Below are 16,963 nucleotides of genomic sequence, written 5' to 3'. Positions count from 1 at the left end.
AAAGATTAAAATGAAACATCCAGACAAAATAAAATCAGGCTTTAGACTATTTATAAAATCAGATGAAAAGGCTGGGCAGCTAAAATGAAATTCTGCAGTATGTTCCTCAGTCCTTGGTTTTAAAAAGACAGCGCGCATGCGACTCAAGAGCAGTTCAAAGGCTGACAAAGAAACAGATGGACACACAGAGGAACAAAGAGAGACAGGGGGTGATAAGGTGAGTTGTGCTCTGTGGGTTCAGAGGGAGACGATGAGCTCTGATACAAAAAAAAAAAAAAGTCACAACATAAAAAAGCAAAGGCAGCAAGCTGTGGAAAGCATACAAGCCCCACAGGGACATCTAAGAAATGATTCAATCCTCTTGGCTTGCCATATGCATATTTCTACCTTCAGCAGAAACGACTTTACGAATACACATTTTGATATTTCCATAAATGAAAGACGATTTTTTTCTCAGGCTGGAGGCTGCCATTGTAACACTACCCAGTGACCTGCTTCACATGAGGCTCTAAGTCCAAATGGGCCTGTAACAAAGCAAAGGGGCAGAGACTGAAGGGCAGTTGGACATTAATGATGTCTATCTTGAACTGATCACATTCCCATATGTTCATTAAATTTCTGTTGCTGTAATCATTTCTCTCTGAGTAGCAAAGAGCCGCCTTCTCAAAGCCATTTCAAAGTGAACTCAGAGAACAAAATATACTGTCCTTGGTCTTTGAAAAATGGATTTTTAAGGTCAAACGGAGTCAGATTTGCTATAGAATATGATTTTTCTGCCCAAACTGTAAAGAAGAAAGACAGAGGCAGTTATTCTTGTATTGCACTGTACATATAAACACGTCATGCCTCTAGGTTATGAGTCAGTCACTTAAACACTAATCATCAAATGATTAATCAGAAAATTCTGATTCTTTGAATGTAACCTCATTAAAGAATCCTTTTCAAGGTCACATATTTTATCCCGTTAAGACAAGTTTACATTGGTCTCAGAGGTCCCCAAAACACGCCTGTGGAGTTTGTTCTCTGAAAAAACATGTCTGAAAACCCCTCTGTTTCAGCCCTGCTCAGAACGAGCTGTTTCTGTGTCTTGAAATATTAATGAGCAGTCTGACTCAGCCCCTCTCAGGAACTGGGTGTGGGCAAACCGAACCTGGGGGCGGTGCTAACTCCCCACATGATATCATGAGGGGAAAATCTGGGAACGGCTTGTTTCAGCACACATTTTCTGAAAGATGGAGAAAGAGAAGGGGAGGTGGGGATTTTTCTGATTCTTGGGGGAATTGTGGACAGGCCAGGGGCACATATTTTTGTTAGAAAAGCCTGAAAAAGTGTATTTTGCATAATATGTGACCTTTAAATTCACAAATGTTGAATAACATCTTTAATTTTTCAAATAGAAAATACAGACATAAAACACAGGATGAGGTTTTTTTCTACCACTGCAGTTCAAATTATTTGTTCAAACAAAGAAAAGACAGAAGGCAGTACTGGAAAGTTTCTGTATGGTCTGATCATTTATACATCGTCTTGTTGGTTGAAACAAGCTCAGGGACAGACCAACATGGCAGCAAACATGCTGCCTTCCCTCATCAAAGGTCATCGCTCATTGATGATCTTTCTCCCCCTCCCTCCACCATAAATATAAAACAATAATGATCCATCAAGGCCATAAAAAGAGAGAATTTTATGAAACAGAATCAAAGCAATCTACACTGCCAAGACTAATATTAACTAAAGCCAATGGCCAAACTGAAGCTGTATCTGTCTGTCAGAGATTTTGAGAGTTTGATACATGCATTTGTATCATCTAGACCTGACTATTGTAACTCTTTGTATGTGGACTACTCCTCAGTCCAGCATTTGAAGCTAGTCCTAAATGCAGCTGCTCGCTCCTAACAGGTACAAAAAGAGAGACCACCATAACCAGTCTTGATCCCGCCATGCTTCCTGTTCACTAAAGGACTAAATCTAAGATTTTGCTGTTAGCCTTTAAAGCTCTTCATAGTCTGACACCATCTTACTTGTCTTTTTGGCTTATTCCAACAGATTTTATACATTTCACTACTGATCGGGTGGGTTTGTTCGTTTGTCTGTTAGTTAGCAACATAACTCAAAAAGTTGTGGACAGATTTTGATGAAATTTTCAGGAAATGTCAAATGGCACAAGGAAGAACTGATTATATTTTGGGACTGATACAGTTCACTGTCTGGATTCAAGAATTTTTTTAAAGGATTATGTACTATTGGGAGATGGGGCTAATGGAAGAGGTCTGCCCTGTTACCACTTTACACCAGGAGATGGCGGACATGAGTAACTTCAATCCCAGCAGCAGTTTTTGGGTGTTTCTATTCAAAATTTCTGAGTTTATAGAGTTTGAAAGACGCATGCCCGGTCGAGGAGACGAGTCAGAGCGTAACAGAGAGAAAGACAGCGAATTGTAGTGAGAATACTCACAATGCTGGGAGGAACAGAGGAATATTCACCCTCTGCCATGACTTCCAGTCGTCCAGAGAGACACTGGGTGAGACTGTCAGTGCATCTGTTGGCATCAGCAAGCAATGCTTCCACCATGACAGTCCACCCATAGCGAAGCCAATGTTTTGCCTCACCATGTTTCCACCCCACTGGGGTGGGAGTAATCGGCGAATGCCATGGTGAGGGGCACATGGGGACGGATCCAGGATTTTTTTAAAGGATTCCTCACTACTGGGAGATAAGGCTAATGGCGGAGGTCTGCGTTCTCAGAGTGCTTTTCTAGTTCCATTATTTTGTAACGTTCTATTTTAATTGATTTTATTATAATATAATGATGTAGTCATGTTTAATGTATTGCCTTCTATACTGTGAAGAGCTTTGGTCAACCCTGGTTGTTTTAAATGTGCCATATATATATGAAGTTGAACTGAATTAAATTTTGTGCATTAGGGCTGTTTCCGTAATTTTGAAAAAATTGTAGAATCAATTCAATTCAAGAGGATATTTTGTGTCTTTCATTTGGACTGGCAGTGGTCACACTTGGGTGGTGGTGTAGCAGAGTGAAGCACTGTTATTAGTGTTTTGATTCAGCCTGGTAGGTATCAATGGTGTGGGTACCGATGCCACATTGGTATTTGATTTTGGTACTCCTAACTAGCTGATACAGATATTATAGTGATAAGACTGTGCATCCCAAGTCATTTATAATCCTGTGTGATTCTAAACGTAGGAAAGAACATTTTAAGATTAATCTTAAAAAATAAAATGAAATAATACAATTATTAAAAAAAATATATATTATTTCATTTTAGGTTGTTGTTTTTGTTTTAATTCATGAATATAAATAAAGTATAAAAATATATATATATATAATAATAAAAAACAAAATAAAGTGAAATAAATACAAAGATCTGCATCCACTGATGTCAAAAAGAAATAAAATATGTTCACAACACATAGCCATGTGTGTTTCCTGGATATTAAGGAGAAATTTAAGCCTGTGCTCTGTTGGCTACAGTCTGAGTGGAGTCTTCCAACTCTGTCAATAACACATAAGGACAATTCCTGCAGGGTTTGTCCCCCCTAAAAGATCAAAGACGGCTTACACATCCCCCTCACATTTCCAGTGTTAAGCACCTCCAAAACTCAGTGGACATGGAAAAGCTCATGAAAAGCACCCTGCTTTAGTTTGGTGTCCCTGCTCAGTAATAAGAGTTAACACACTGCAGAGCGATAAATACATTACATCCTTAACATGTTCCTGTTATATATTTCATGTTAGATTTAAATAACAGCAGGTTAAGTGCAGGATGACCTACATGTCCTTCTGAAACTGGGTCTTGTTTGAATTGTAGCATCACATCATGAACCTGCATGATTGTACACTAAAGTTGTCAAAGTAGGTCAAAGCACAGACGTATTCATAGACAGTATTTTATAAATGCCTGCAAACATCGTCTGTCTGAAGAAGATACTTCAAGCTGTGCATCCTGCGTGTTTATATATTCACTCTGTGCTGCTAATCTTGCCTAAACCTGTAAAGCAACTGTAATTGAGGTTTGAATAATTTAGAGTTAAGTACTTCAGCACTGAACTGGGAATAGAATAACTATTTTTTAAGTCAGGAAGATGCAGGGCATGGGAGCACAAGAAAAGGTTTCTCAGCTTTATACCAAATGCAATCCTGGAAATTTCAAGAAAATTAAGTGCAGTCTGCCCCTAAAATTTGAAAAAGTTTTAAGTGTAGCGTTATAATACAATATGCAATTAATAGGTTATTTAATAACAAAGAAAATTCAAGCATAAACAAGGTAATAAAGTTAAATAAAATTAAGGGTGTGACACAATTAATGGAAATTAATTTTAGCTAAAATTAAACATCTATTAAAGAAAGTGAGCTTTCTTCGATGTTATTAACATTCTTTATTGACAGAACTGGTATCATCCAAAACCTTTATCAGAAGGTCGCACCAAGAACTGGTGGAACTAAGAGTTGGCCAATCAAATTGGAATCAGTTTATCTCTGCTTTACGTACTACAGGAGCAAAACATTGTCAAAAGACAAAAACACTTTTTTTTTTTTTAATATATTTAACCTCTTAATTTTGCTCTAAAAGTGCACTAATTTGATGTTAGTACTGTTAAGACGTACCCCCCGGAAGGTTCGGGCTGTGCATGATCAGAATGGTACCACCTCTGCCTTAATTTGAGCCAGAATAAAACCCTGGTTTTACATGAGTGTATTTTTTGCCACTAACAGTAAAATCAAGCTTCATCCGCCTTTTTGAGAGCTACAAACAGTACTGTAATGTCCTCCTGATATTAAGCTCTGAAGAGCACAAATAAAAATGTGACCCTTCTACACAGCTTGAACTTTACAGTTGAATTCTCCAAATTAAACAACTGTTTCTGCAAGGTGGTTCCCTGAGGAAAAAAATACAGCAAACACAAAAAAACATTCTTAAGTGCAAAAAATTAACTAGCGATAGTTCAGACATGAACCCTTAGCCCTTAGAATTAACTATAAAGTTAAAGGAATGAGGATGAAAAAGAAACAAACCTTAGTTGAGGTAGGCCTTTTGGTTCTGCTTTAAACTAAACTAAATTTTCATGTGTTCTGCAGATATGAATGGCTGATGAAGCAACTGTAAAAATCAGCTACATCTTCATACCTGCCAATATTATAATTAACTTATTGAGCTATCATCTGCTGGTACTGACATCACTGCAACAATTTTGTGCATCCCCTAAGAAGATGATGTATGTCATGTGTAAATGCATGCAGGTGTCAAGTTTTGGGATCTTTTAGTGGCAAACAGAATTAAAACTACTTATCTTCATAGTAAAAGATGATATATAAAAAGAAACGAGAATTAGAAGAATTTCTGCTATTTCAACTGTCAATACTCTCTTTGGGATCCACATTAAATAACATTTCTGAACGAAGCCCTGGAGACACTGGGCATGAGTTCAAACCATTTATTAGTTTCATTTAGACTACAAGGTTAACTGGTGCAGCTGTATGGAGAAAGAACTGAGATCTTGTGGCGTAAAAAAGCACAGCATGTGCAGTTTGAAATTACGCTGAACTAGGAGAGAGGTCAGTTATGAGGGTTTTGTTTAAAACATAACTGTATTTCTGTGTTGTTCAGTCTGATATACCACCTCAATAATTGCATGTTTTTCAGTACTTGTCTTAATTCTAAGAGTAAATACAGATTCATTACCATGAGCAGACTGAAACAAAAGCTTACGGACATTGAGAGCTCACCTCTTTTTGCATTTGCTTGTCTAACTCTCCAAACAGTCTTGTGGATCTCAAAGTTGTAATTTGGAGGCAAAGCTTTGATCGCCTCCTGTAGGTTGGGGTCTTGAAGGATTTCATCTGGAATTTGATTGGCTACCCGTCGGGGTCCTCGCACTGAAGAGAGAGTTAAAGAATTGGGCTATTAGCAATGTGGTGAGCACAGGTTGATGCAAAGGTGTTATTCTTTACAACCAAAAGCCTTTAGAGTGTAGTGGTACAATATCAAACATCATGGTCATCATAAAAAAAGCTCAGGTTAGGTAAATGTTAACAGGATGTTTGTCAGGTAAAGTCAATCATACTGGTCACTCACTGAGCACCTCCTGAAGTTAGTTTCACTAGCTAATATGTAGATGTGAATTCTGGCTGGAATTAGACAAAAAAAAAAAAAACAAAGACATCTGTGATCAAGGCTTTACTACCAGAGTTTAAGAATTCAACCCATTCGTCCTCAGATACAGGTAGATTTTATTTTACCTAAATAAATAAAAACAGCAGCACATTTGATCAATCTTTCTAATTTTTTTTCAATGCAGTTTTATTCCTCAAGTATTACAGTGACTTTGTGCTCATTCATGCTTGTTAATAAACTTCAACTCGTCTTCATCAAGGATATCAACTGTTTTTAATTTGTACTTTTGAATTTACTCACTCTTTGTTCAAAACTAATTCAGACATTCAAATTATAACACATTCAAAAGATTATGTTTTCTCCATAAATTTTTATGCAGAAGTTGTTCAAAGTGTAAATGAGTTATAATTAATTTGGCATCCAAACTATTTCTGTAAATAATTTATTTTCAATCAACATAAATAAACGACTTCAGCCTTCATTTGACCACACAATTTGAATACATAAATTGATCTAACACATAAAGTTGTATAAACAGTTTTCCACTTTTTAATGCTAATTTCATCAAAATAAGCAACTCACAACCAAGATCTATCAAAACTACTACTATTGCTTTATCTGTTGCTATAAAGTAAACAAACAAACATTTAAGAAAATCTCCTGCCTACTGTGTAAGGTACTTTTTAACAACACACATTGTTTAGGTTCTTCTTCAAAGCACGTTACACCAACACCCACACCCACACTCCTGATCAAAATTTTAAGACCAGTTGAAAAATGCCAGAATTTGCATTTTGCACTGTTGGATCTTAAGAAGGTTTTAAATAGAACTTCAAAATGCAAAAAGAAAAAATGGGAGCGAGACAAAGAAAACTGAGTAAGCAATTTATTGAAAACAACAATTAAACTGAAATAGGCCGTTCTTCAGCCAATCAAAAGTTTAAGACCACAGCCTTTAAAAGCCAATTTCTGCAAGAAAATGTGGATTCAATGTCATTTTCAGGTATTCACACTGTCATGACCTCCTAATGGCAAAGGCAAAAAAGCTTTCTGTCTCTGAACGTGGTCGGATCGTTAAGCTGCATACGCAAGGCCTCTAACAACGCACCATCGCTGCCGAGGTTGGATGCAGTAAGACAGTCATTTTGAATTTCTTAAAAGATCCTGAGGGTTATGGAACAAAAAAGTTAAGTGGTAGACCCAAAAAATTTCACCAGCGCTGAGCCAGAGGATCCGCTTGGCTGTCCATCAAGACACGGGAAGATGCTTGGCCCAAATCAAGGCCACTACTGGTGCTGACCGCAGCCCAATAACCATCAGACAACATCTGCGAGGGAAGGGCTTAAAAAAACAAAAAACGTCTTCAAAGGCTTCGTCTCCTTCAACGCCACAAAATTGCCTGTTTGGACTTTGCAAGGCAGCACCAAACATGGGACATTGAAAGGTGGAAGAAAGTTTTTTTCTCTGACGGTCCTGATGGCCTCCAACGTTACTGGCATAACAGGGAGATCCCACTTAAGATGTTTTCTACGTGGCACACTGAAAGGGGTGCCATCATGATCTGGGGTGCTTATTCCTTCAATGGAACAATGGAGCTTCAGGTTGTGCAGGGGCGTCAAACAGCAGCTGGCTATGTGGAGATGTTGCAGTGGGCATCCCTCATGACTGAGGACTCTCGTCTGTGTGGTAATGACTGGATTTTTCAACAGGACAATGCTGCAGTTCACAATGCCCACCTGACAGAGAACTTCTTTCAGGAGAATAACGTCACTCTTGTGGACCATCCTGCATGTTCCCCTGATCTAAATCCAATTGAGAACATTAGGGAATGGATGGCAAGGTAAGTTTATAAAAATGGGTATCAGTTCCAGACAGTGGATGCCCTTCGTGAAGCCATCTTCACCACTTGGAGCAACATTCCCACTAGCCTCCTGGAAGCATCAAGCAAGCCCAAACAAATGTTTTTAAGTGATCAACAACAATGGTGGAGCTACTCATTATGAAGTCCTTTTTAGAAACTTTTATTTCTGTTTTGAGGGTTTTTTTTTTTTGTTTTTTTTTTTTTTTTTTAACTATGGTCTTAAACTTTTGATTGGCTGAGGAACAGCCTATTTCAGTTTAATTGTTGTTTTCAATAAATTGCTTACTCAATTTTTTTGTCTCACTCCCATTTCTTCTTTTTGCATTTTGAAGCTCTACTTAGAACCTTCTTAAGATCCAACAGTGCAAAATGCAAATTCTGGCAATCTTTCATCTGGTCTTAAAATTTTGATCAGGTGTGTATTAGACCTCGTTCAATGGGCCTACATCTGAACCAATACAGGCATGCCTTTTTGGCATAGTTTGAAAGAGAGAATAAACCAAAAAGCCTCAGGAAGACAGTTCCAACTGCTTTCAGTCGCAGTAGGTTTATGTGGTTCCTCTGATGATTAACTTACCACAGTTTGTTTAAAAAGCAATGTCCCTTAAAATGCAGAAAAAAAGAGTAGCATTCATCCAGATGTGCTCCTTCAAAACGTATGAATAAAAAAAAAAAAAAAAAAAGATTAAAGCACAGACTCTGCCAATATGGTGAAATCATATGAAGCCTCTTAACCAGGAAGAGGAGTATGCTCAGTGTCAGACTCTGGTCACAATCCTGCTCCACTGACAGACTGAGAAACTCTATTGTTCCCCTGGCCATACGACTGTTCAATTCCTCTCTGTTATGGCAGGAGAGTCAGCACACAGTGATCAGTTTTTCAACTGCACAACTGTACTGCTGGCTCACATCTTGTTTAACCAGACACAATATATATATATAAAATAAAATGAGAAAACATAAATATTTTAGAAATCTTTCAAAAACTTGTTTAAAACTGAAAAAGTTATTTGGCAAATAACAAACTGAAACAACTAAATAGTCCTTCTTCACACATAATAACCAGAAATCTTCATACTTTGTATGGCCTCCTTTGGCCTTGATAACAGCTTGCATTCTTGCTGGCATTGTTTTTATGTACTTTTCCACAGTCTCTTTTGTTATTGAGTTCCAAATAGTTTCTAGCTGTTCTCACAGTCTTGCTTTAGATGAAACTTTTGTGAGATCAATCTTCGAATCTACTAAATCCCAAATTTGTTCAATAGGATTCAAATCCGGACTTTGACTTGGCCAGTCCATCAGTTCCAGTACTACAGCAGGGTTTTTCCTGCATAGAGAATTTGGTGGCGGCTGCCACCGCAAAATTCCTTGCCGCCACCAGCTCACGGCTCAGTTTTTTCAATTGCATATTCCACCAAGCGTTTTCCTGTCAGGATCTGTCATTTCAGTCATATGTAACTGCAGTTGCACGCAACCACCAGTAGCGGCGGTGGCGCTGTGTCGAAATTAGCACCGGCCTACCTGTTAAAGCATCATACCGCCTGAGGTGCTCGCTAGGTAGACGGATGTGTTTCAGCAGTCGTCGCCAAAACGTCCTTCAGTTACAGTTCTGCGCGTCAGGAAACAATTATGTGGACTTTATATAAAGAAAGAATAACTTTCGAAATGTCTGCCCGTCTGTACGCTTTGGAGAAAAGCGTTTAAGAACTACGACAGCTCTTTAAATCTCACCTGTTGAGACGACGGAGCTAAAGTTTAGCTAAGATGCTAACACCAAACCTAGCACAACAGACCCGAACATAAACACTTTTCTGAGTTAAAACTCGGAGAAGTCTTCAGTTATCACAACAGCCCCTTTATTCACAGGGTTTACAACTGTAGCGTGTTGTTAGGAGTGATTGATTTGGTGACATAATCAATACATCTGAGTCCACTGAAATGATATTAAACAGAGAGGACTTCACTGAGCTGGAGTTCAGCTGTTCTCCAGTGAATTAATTCAAAAATGAAAACAATCAAGAACGGTCCAAAACACAGAGGAGGAAAATAAAGTTTTTGCGACATGTAGACTGAATACTCACATTAAGAGGAATTATGAAAGGAAAAAAAATGTATAGAAAGCTGTTTTAATTTGACTATTTTCAATATTATTTTATACCCTTGTTCTCCTGTACTAGCTTTTCATTAGTTTTAATTTGTGCTTCTTGGGAAAATTTGATATTTAGTTTGTTCTGTTATTGGGATTAATAATGCTAAGGAAGTTACAAGTACAGAAGGATGAACATGTAGCTGTAAAAACTCATTTTTATATCTATCTCCCAATTTAATGTCAAAGTAAGACACCTGGGCACCTGGGTGTGCCTCTCTACTATATCCTGCTCTCAGCATTGCAGCTGCAATAGCCTTAACAGCACCTGCACAGACAGCAGACGTTGACAGGCTATTTTCTACACTCAAGTAATGTATGATTGAGAACACTATCACAATTCATGTCTACACCAGAATATTGCAAAGTTTATAATGCATGAACTTTTTTTTTAAAGATAAAAACACCCCAGCACAACAGACTTAAGGAGAGGCACCTGGATGTATGCTGTAAGGTGGCCATTGATGGTCCAAACCAGGAAGTCTTTGAATAAAAAGACTGCCTCAGGAGGTTCTACAAAATGAAACCAAGGAGGGCCGAATGTTCTGCCACTGGCTGTGCCTTGTGCAAGTAAATGGTGGTTAAGCTGCCATGTAACCAAACTAAAATGTTAAACAAAGCACATAAAAAATAAATGAATATGCTTTAAAATAGTACTTGTCATTTTTTAAATTCATGTAATTACAACTCAGAAAAAAGACCGCTAGTTAAACACTTGTTTGAGCCAGTTAAAGGCACGGTACATGTGCACCTGTGTGCCCATGATCAGGTACCACCCACCATCTCATTTTAAGCCTGGAAAAACCCTGTCCAGATTCCTTTTTCTTGGTCAAATAGTCTCTGCACTGCTTTGAAGTATGTTTGGAGTCACTGTCTTGTTGGTATATGAACCCACGACCAATCAGATTTAGTCCAGAAGGGATTCCATGATGCACAAAGATGTTGTGGTAGATGTTCTTGCTCATGATACCATTGATTTGCACTAATTTGCCCACGCCGTATCCACAAATGGAACCCCATACCATAATGGAATCTCCACAGTGTTTCACTGTGGGTGCAATGCATCTGGCATCAAAACGTTCTCTATCTTTTCTGCGGACATAAACACGACGATGCTGACCGAAGAGTTCAAACTTGGACTCATCCGTCCAGAGTACCTTCTTCCAGTCATCAACAGTCCAGTGTTTGTGCTCCCTGGCAAATCTGAGGCCTTTCTGGATGTTTGCAGGCCTCAATAATGGCTTCTTAGCAGCTATCCTTCCCTTTAAGCCTTGTTCCGTCAGTCGTCTGCTTATGGTCATTCTGGAGACTTTCTCAGACTCTGATCCAGAAGCATTCATCTCTGCCTGAAGATCAGCAGTGGTCTTCCTTCTGTCACTAATACTTAAAATCTTGAGGTGTCTGGCATAAGTACTTAACCTATTATAAGAGGCTGTCTCTACACTTATGAGTTGTCATGCGTATGGAAACTGGCTGCTTCAGTTTCTCTCTGGATTAATAAAGTATCTATCTAGGTTCTTGAGAAAATATTACTGTCCAACCTTTATTTACATTAATGGTCCTGAGCTTTTTGCTCTTTATCTCTTCAATGTGTCAAACCAATGTGACAAATACAATAGGGCTTGGCAGTTGATTGCAAATTAGATTAAATCTCAATAAGGCCTGCTGCAATTTAAAAATCACAGAAGTTGCAATATTTCTTTAACTTAGAATGTATCAAAATTCCAGTTTGATACATTCATTTTTGCAGCAGCAGAGATTTTATGCACAGAATGGTTTACAAAAAACCTCCTTTTTGTGTTTTATGTACGTTCTTCTTAATCAAAGAGAGACATAAAAATGATAATCCCTGTCAATAAAGCAACTGAAGACAACAATCAGATATTTTTTAATCGTTCTGCCATAGCTTATTCTATCTAATATTGATGAAGCTTAGCATTAGTTTACAGAAATTATACACCCAACAACAATCAGCTTATAGCCAACTGATCCCAATTATTGCCTCCCAGCACCCACAGCCAATCACAGCTCTTTCTCTCAACACAGTGTTTAATTCAAATATGACATACATCTCACAAATCCCTACCTGCATTAATGTTGATGTATCATGCTGCTGCTGCTGTTGCTGCTGGCAAAGCTTCACCTCCTCCACCCCAGCTGACTCCTTTATAGCTTATAGCTTGTTGCACCCTTATATTTGTGCTACTTTTGATTAAATGCTTCAAAAATAATTTCATTGTTTTCGGTATCCATTGTCATGTATCTGCTTGACAAACCCAAGGAGCTTCTTCTGAGCAGAGCATTCTCCGGCAAGTTAAACTGTATGATATAGAATGATTTATTGCTTAAATGTGTTGAAAAATACATAAGATGAGGAACATAATAATAATCGCATATTAAATCGCATTCACATTATTGGAAAAAAAAATCGCAATTTGATTATTTCTGCAAATCGTTCAGCCCTAATATACAACAAGGTAAACCATACCGAAAGGACGAATATAAAGCAGTCCACCCTAACAAAAACAACAACAAAACAAAAAGTACAGTATTGCTGACAGTGCTATACTGGTTTAGAACTAACCCTCTAGTAGTGGTTCCTGGAAAGACATCGAAGTCGTACTAATAACAACTACTGGGATCACGATCACATGATGACGCGTGGCGTCTTTCATAAACATGATATCAGAATTAGGTAATTCTGGCACAACTTCACCAACTGCCAATGTGCATGGAGGAAGAATAAAGGAAACAGAGAGCTCCAGCAATACTTATAGGTCCAAAACACTTGTATTAAACCATAATGATAAACACTATATCAGAAAATAATCTGCGTATCTAATCGAAAAACGGTACACTAACTAATCGACGCTAAAACATGCTAACTCTATGCTAACGTTGCCCACTTAAAAAGCATTTCTTTGTCACATCAGTTCATTCCGTGAGCATAACCGAACCGCTACCATACGTCATACTCAAAAAGCGACGTTATTGTTCATTTCTTGTATGACTCTTTGGATGATGTTTAGTTGAGCTGAAAACGAGCTAGCGACGTACGTGTTGCTGCATCGATGTCAACGTGAATCTGGCTATCTAAATCCAGCAGTCTTAAGGATTCTACTTGTCACTTCATGCTACATAACAAAACACATCACAATCTCCTTTATTATTTACCTGTAGGCTTTTTAGCAGGAACTATCTGGACCTCACATTCGGACGTAGCCATGTTTCTCTCTCCAAAACACCACACATGTGAGAATCAGAAAGGCAAAAGCAATCGAATGACGAGTGCAGTGAAGAGAAATCGAACACTGATAAAAAGGATGTTACTAAACGGGACGGCGGAGCAGCAGCAGCACCTCACCAGTAAAATAGAATGGTATGATATCTATAGATCAAGTGCATTGTAATATTAACAATAAAAATCAATAGAAGATTAGATTTAAAAAATGCATATCAATTTGGGGCAACCATACTTTCACATTTAACCTGATTACTATAATCAGCATTTTATGTTTAGAAAATAAAAATAACTTACACAAGAAAATTGCATAAATAAAAGAGATAGATAGATAGATAGATAGATAGATAGATAGATAGATAGATAGAGTAAAAATAAATAAGGAGACAGTCTATCATTTATATCATATTGATTTGGGTGGAGGCTATTTATGAGATAAGATTTTTTTTTTTCTGTAAGTCTCCCCCTGCAGAATGAGCAGCATCACTCTCATGTGTTGTTCTCTCCTCCGGTTAATACACTGTTACATGTCAGTTTTGTCCCTTGGTGTCATGTTGTCTTTCCCATGAAGACCTCTGGATGTCAGGGAGAAGTGTGTGTCTCATGGTGTGTGTGTCAGGCTGGCGCAGACAGGGACAGAGGCAGAAAGAGAGATGGAGCAGGATGCTGCCCGTTGGATGGGCTGAGGCACTACAACATACTTTCTCCCTCCTTGAGCGCATCAGCGAGCCCTGATCCATAGGTGGAGAAAGGGAGAGAGAAAAAAAGCTGAGAGATCTTCCCAGACAAGATCACAGAAATGTAACAATTACGAGAGGAGAAGAGGAGAGCAGAAAAGAGGGAGATTTTAAGGAAACCGAAGGCTTCAAAGTCTACATTATTAAGGAGGATTTGAGGAGCCTGCGTTTATAATCCGACATCAGAGGCGGAATGTGAATCCAAATAACTTATGGTAATTAGAGATTTTAACGAGTGTGATACGATTTGGACGACTCTGAAGCACCGAGAGAAGAATTTCAGATTGGCCACTTCAATTTTGGATTTTTTTGGGGGGGAGCTGCTCGCGCTCACCGTCGGTTTGTCCCCGAACTGATTCGTAATTCCTACAGTAATTTGCGCCTAAAAGGAGTTGGTTATCAGAGGTTGTGCTGGAATAACTGTGCGCACACGCGCGCACACACCGGAGTTACCGCTATTCCGGACAGAGTGGATGATTTTAGCGCGCCTGTTTCGCTTTCTTTGCCTCGTAATTCGCAGGTCCCATCTGATTCCTGCCAGACTTTGAGGAGATTATTCTTTCTTAACAATATCAAACCCGACTGGCCAAGGTGGATCCCAAGAAAATCTCGAGGAGTGACAGCTGACATTCGCGCCACGAGCCACTGAAGCTCCGGATCAACTTCAAAACTAAAGCGCACAAGTTTTCAGTCTGGAATATAAGAATAGATGATTCTCAGAGGACCGAAGACGAAATACACCTAGGCCTGCAAAATGTTCAGAAGAGGTAAGTGAGAAGCAACTTAATCAGAATAAATCACGCAATGTTGCCATTTTGCCTCCTTTAAGGCGGATTCCGCGTCCTCGTGACATGCGTGAATCTTGCGCAGGTACTTTTTTTTTTCAACAGTTATGAAATAGATGCTTAATTATGACACATTTCATAATGCACCACGTTGCCCCGCAGATGTGATTTTACAGGCTATGCGCCATTTGAAGCGCATCTTTTTCATTTGCACTGCACGCACAGGCTGAAATATTCATCCGTGTAAGGAAACGTGGGGACGACTATATGTGATATTAATACAGCTGATGCCGCACTGCAGTTTATGAGTTGTACCCGGGTCACAAGGCTATCTCTCCCAGCATTGCACTCTGCCAGAGCGTTATTATTTGCAGTGTGTCACTACATCTAGATGTGATGGATCAAACCGCGGTTCACAAGGTTATCCTCCGCTGGCTACACTCTATATGAGCAGTCAGGACCTTTAGCACCTCATATAAAAGGGAAGGGCTCCTTAAACTTTTAATATCAAGATCCTCCAGATAGAAACACATTGCACCACAGACTTTTATTCCATGATCTTGTGTTCCAAGGAGCTGCCTCTTCTTTCAAGGCTTTAATTGGCCAGAACAGTCTCCACTGCATGTGTGACAACAGTAGAGAGAAAAAAAGGCTCTAATGAGAATAGATTAGAGTAATACATGCTTCCTTTGTGCCACTATCAAGGGAGTGAAACAATAGAGAAATTAAACCGTTCCTCATTTTGCTGTGGTCATTGGAGCCCCCTTGGGGACCCTTGTAGGTCCTTAGACCCCACTTTAGAAACCACTTGGCAAAGCTTCTAACATCAGTTTGTCATGATTAAGAGCTAACTTGCTCTTCACATGTGATATCTGAGCTGTTTATACAAATGAAAACTACTATAACCTTTGAATAACCCACAAAATCACACAAATGCTCAGTGGGGGTCACCATACAGCACAAACAGCTTGTGTTTTATTGGTATTTATTTTGTGGAAAACCATCTGTGTGTTTCTGCCACGTGCCTCAGGGCCAAAGAAAAACAACATGTTTTTCTTGCCGCCATCAGATCGATTATTGCTGTTCCAAGAGTCAAGATGAAACACACCACGGTGATGAGTGCTTATAGCCATAACAGCTTGGTGGGAAGGCCTTTTGTCTCAACCTGCTTCCTGACAGCCTTTCAGAACCAATCGTCTTATCATTTATGAGAAATATGACGTCTGGATTCATTTTTAGGGAGAGCTGAAATGAGTCACTGCATTCCAGAGGAGGCTTTTATTGAGGTTTAATGTATGAGGAAACATTTCTGTGTCTGTTTTGTGTCAAACTAATGGCAGTGCTGGTAAATGCTATTATATCATTGCCATCGAGAGATCCTCAAGGAGATGATTTCCTACCGCACATGCTCATTGGAGAGCTGAAGCCAGAGGTGATTGGTACGTCAGGGGATTTTTGTATTCCAAACATGCACAATCCCTGCTCGTCCAAGGTTTCTCTGTGTGAATCAGCTGTCCTGCTGCTTGAACGGTGCTACGACATAAAATCACTTAATTCAAAACAAACGACTTCAAAGTACAGATTTTGCCAGTCTGCCAAAAGTGCTCAGTATATGCCAGCACGCCTAAGTCTACAATAGTGAGGCAGGGATGCGTCAGTGTTGGCAGGAACAGTGCAGAAGTTCTCTGGTGAATTTGAATTTTTTTGCACCTAAAATAACACATTGCAGGGAGCCTGGCTGATGCATCAGGAAAAGTGTTCACTGTGACAGATCAGCCATTCACAAACACATAGAAGGAAAATGGCTCAGCTCTCACAGCTTGGGTTTACATTGCAGCTATCTGTGGCCAAGTACAAAACAATGAGTTGGATGCAAAGATTTTCTGTTGCACTTTTGGCTCACACTGGATCTCTTGAGTTTGTGCAAGTTGCTGAAACAAGGTAAAGTGACGTCCACAGCAGCCACAAACATCTCCAGACAAGCCCAACACTAGTTCTAGTGTACATTCAACTGCAGGTGAGACAACAAAGAGCTGGTATCTTTGTTTGAACAGTTAG

At 39.1% G+C, this 16,963-nt stretch overlaps 2 protein-coding genes across 2 annotated transcripts in view; one reads left to right on the top strand and one right to left on the bottom strand.

The window, feature by feature from the left end:
* The window catches only part of dph1 (diphthamide biosynthesis 1), a 119,571-nt gene extending 106,151 nt beyond the window's left edge, over window positions 1–13,420 (bottom strand). Inside the window, exons 1-2 of the mRNA XM_041797790.1 lie at window positions 13,317–13,420; window positions 5,748–5,897 (exon numbers count right to left, since the gene is read on the bottom strand). Coding sequence (XP_041653724.1) covers window positions 5,748–5,897; window positions 13,317–13,368 — 202 coding nt within the window. The 5' untranslated portion in view covers window positions 13,369–13,420. The remainder of the gene's footprint in view (window positions 1–5,747; window positions 5,898–13,316) is intronic.
* A 627-nt stretch (window positions 13,421–14,047) lies between these two features.
* The window catches only part of rtn4rl1b (reticulon 4 receptor-like 1b), a 247,043-nt gene continuing 244,127 nt past the window's right edge, over window positions 14,048–16,963 (top strand). The window contains exon 1 of the mRNA XM_041797752.1: window positions 14,048–14,887. Coding sequence (XP_041653686.1) covers window positions 14,875–14,887 — 13 coding nt within the window. The 5' untranslated portion in view covers window positions 14,048–14,874. The remainder of the gene's footprint in view (window positions 14,888–16,963) is intronic.

The sequence above is a fragment of the Cheilinus undulatus genome, linkage group 2, assembly GCF_018320785.1.
Source record: "Cheilinus undulatus linkage group 2, ASM1832078v1, whole genome shotgun sequence".
In the NCBI taxonomy this organism is placed as follows: domain Eukaryota; kingdom Metazoa; phylum Chordata; class Actinopteri; order Labriformes; family Labridae; genus Cheilinus; species Cheilinus undulatus.
Note: the sequence above shows the minus strand (reverse complement) of the source record. Positions and strands in the feature narration are given on the sequence as shown.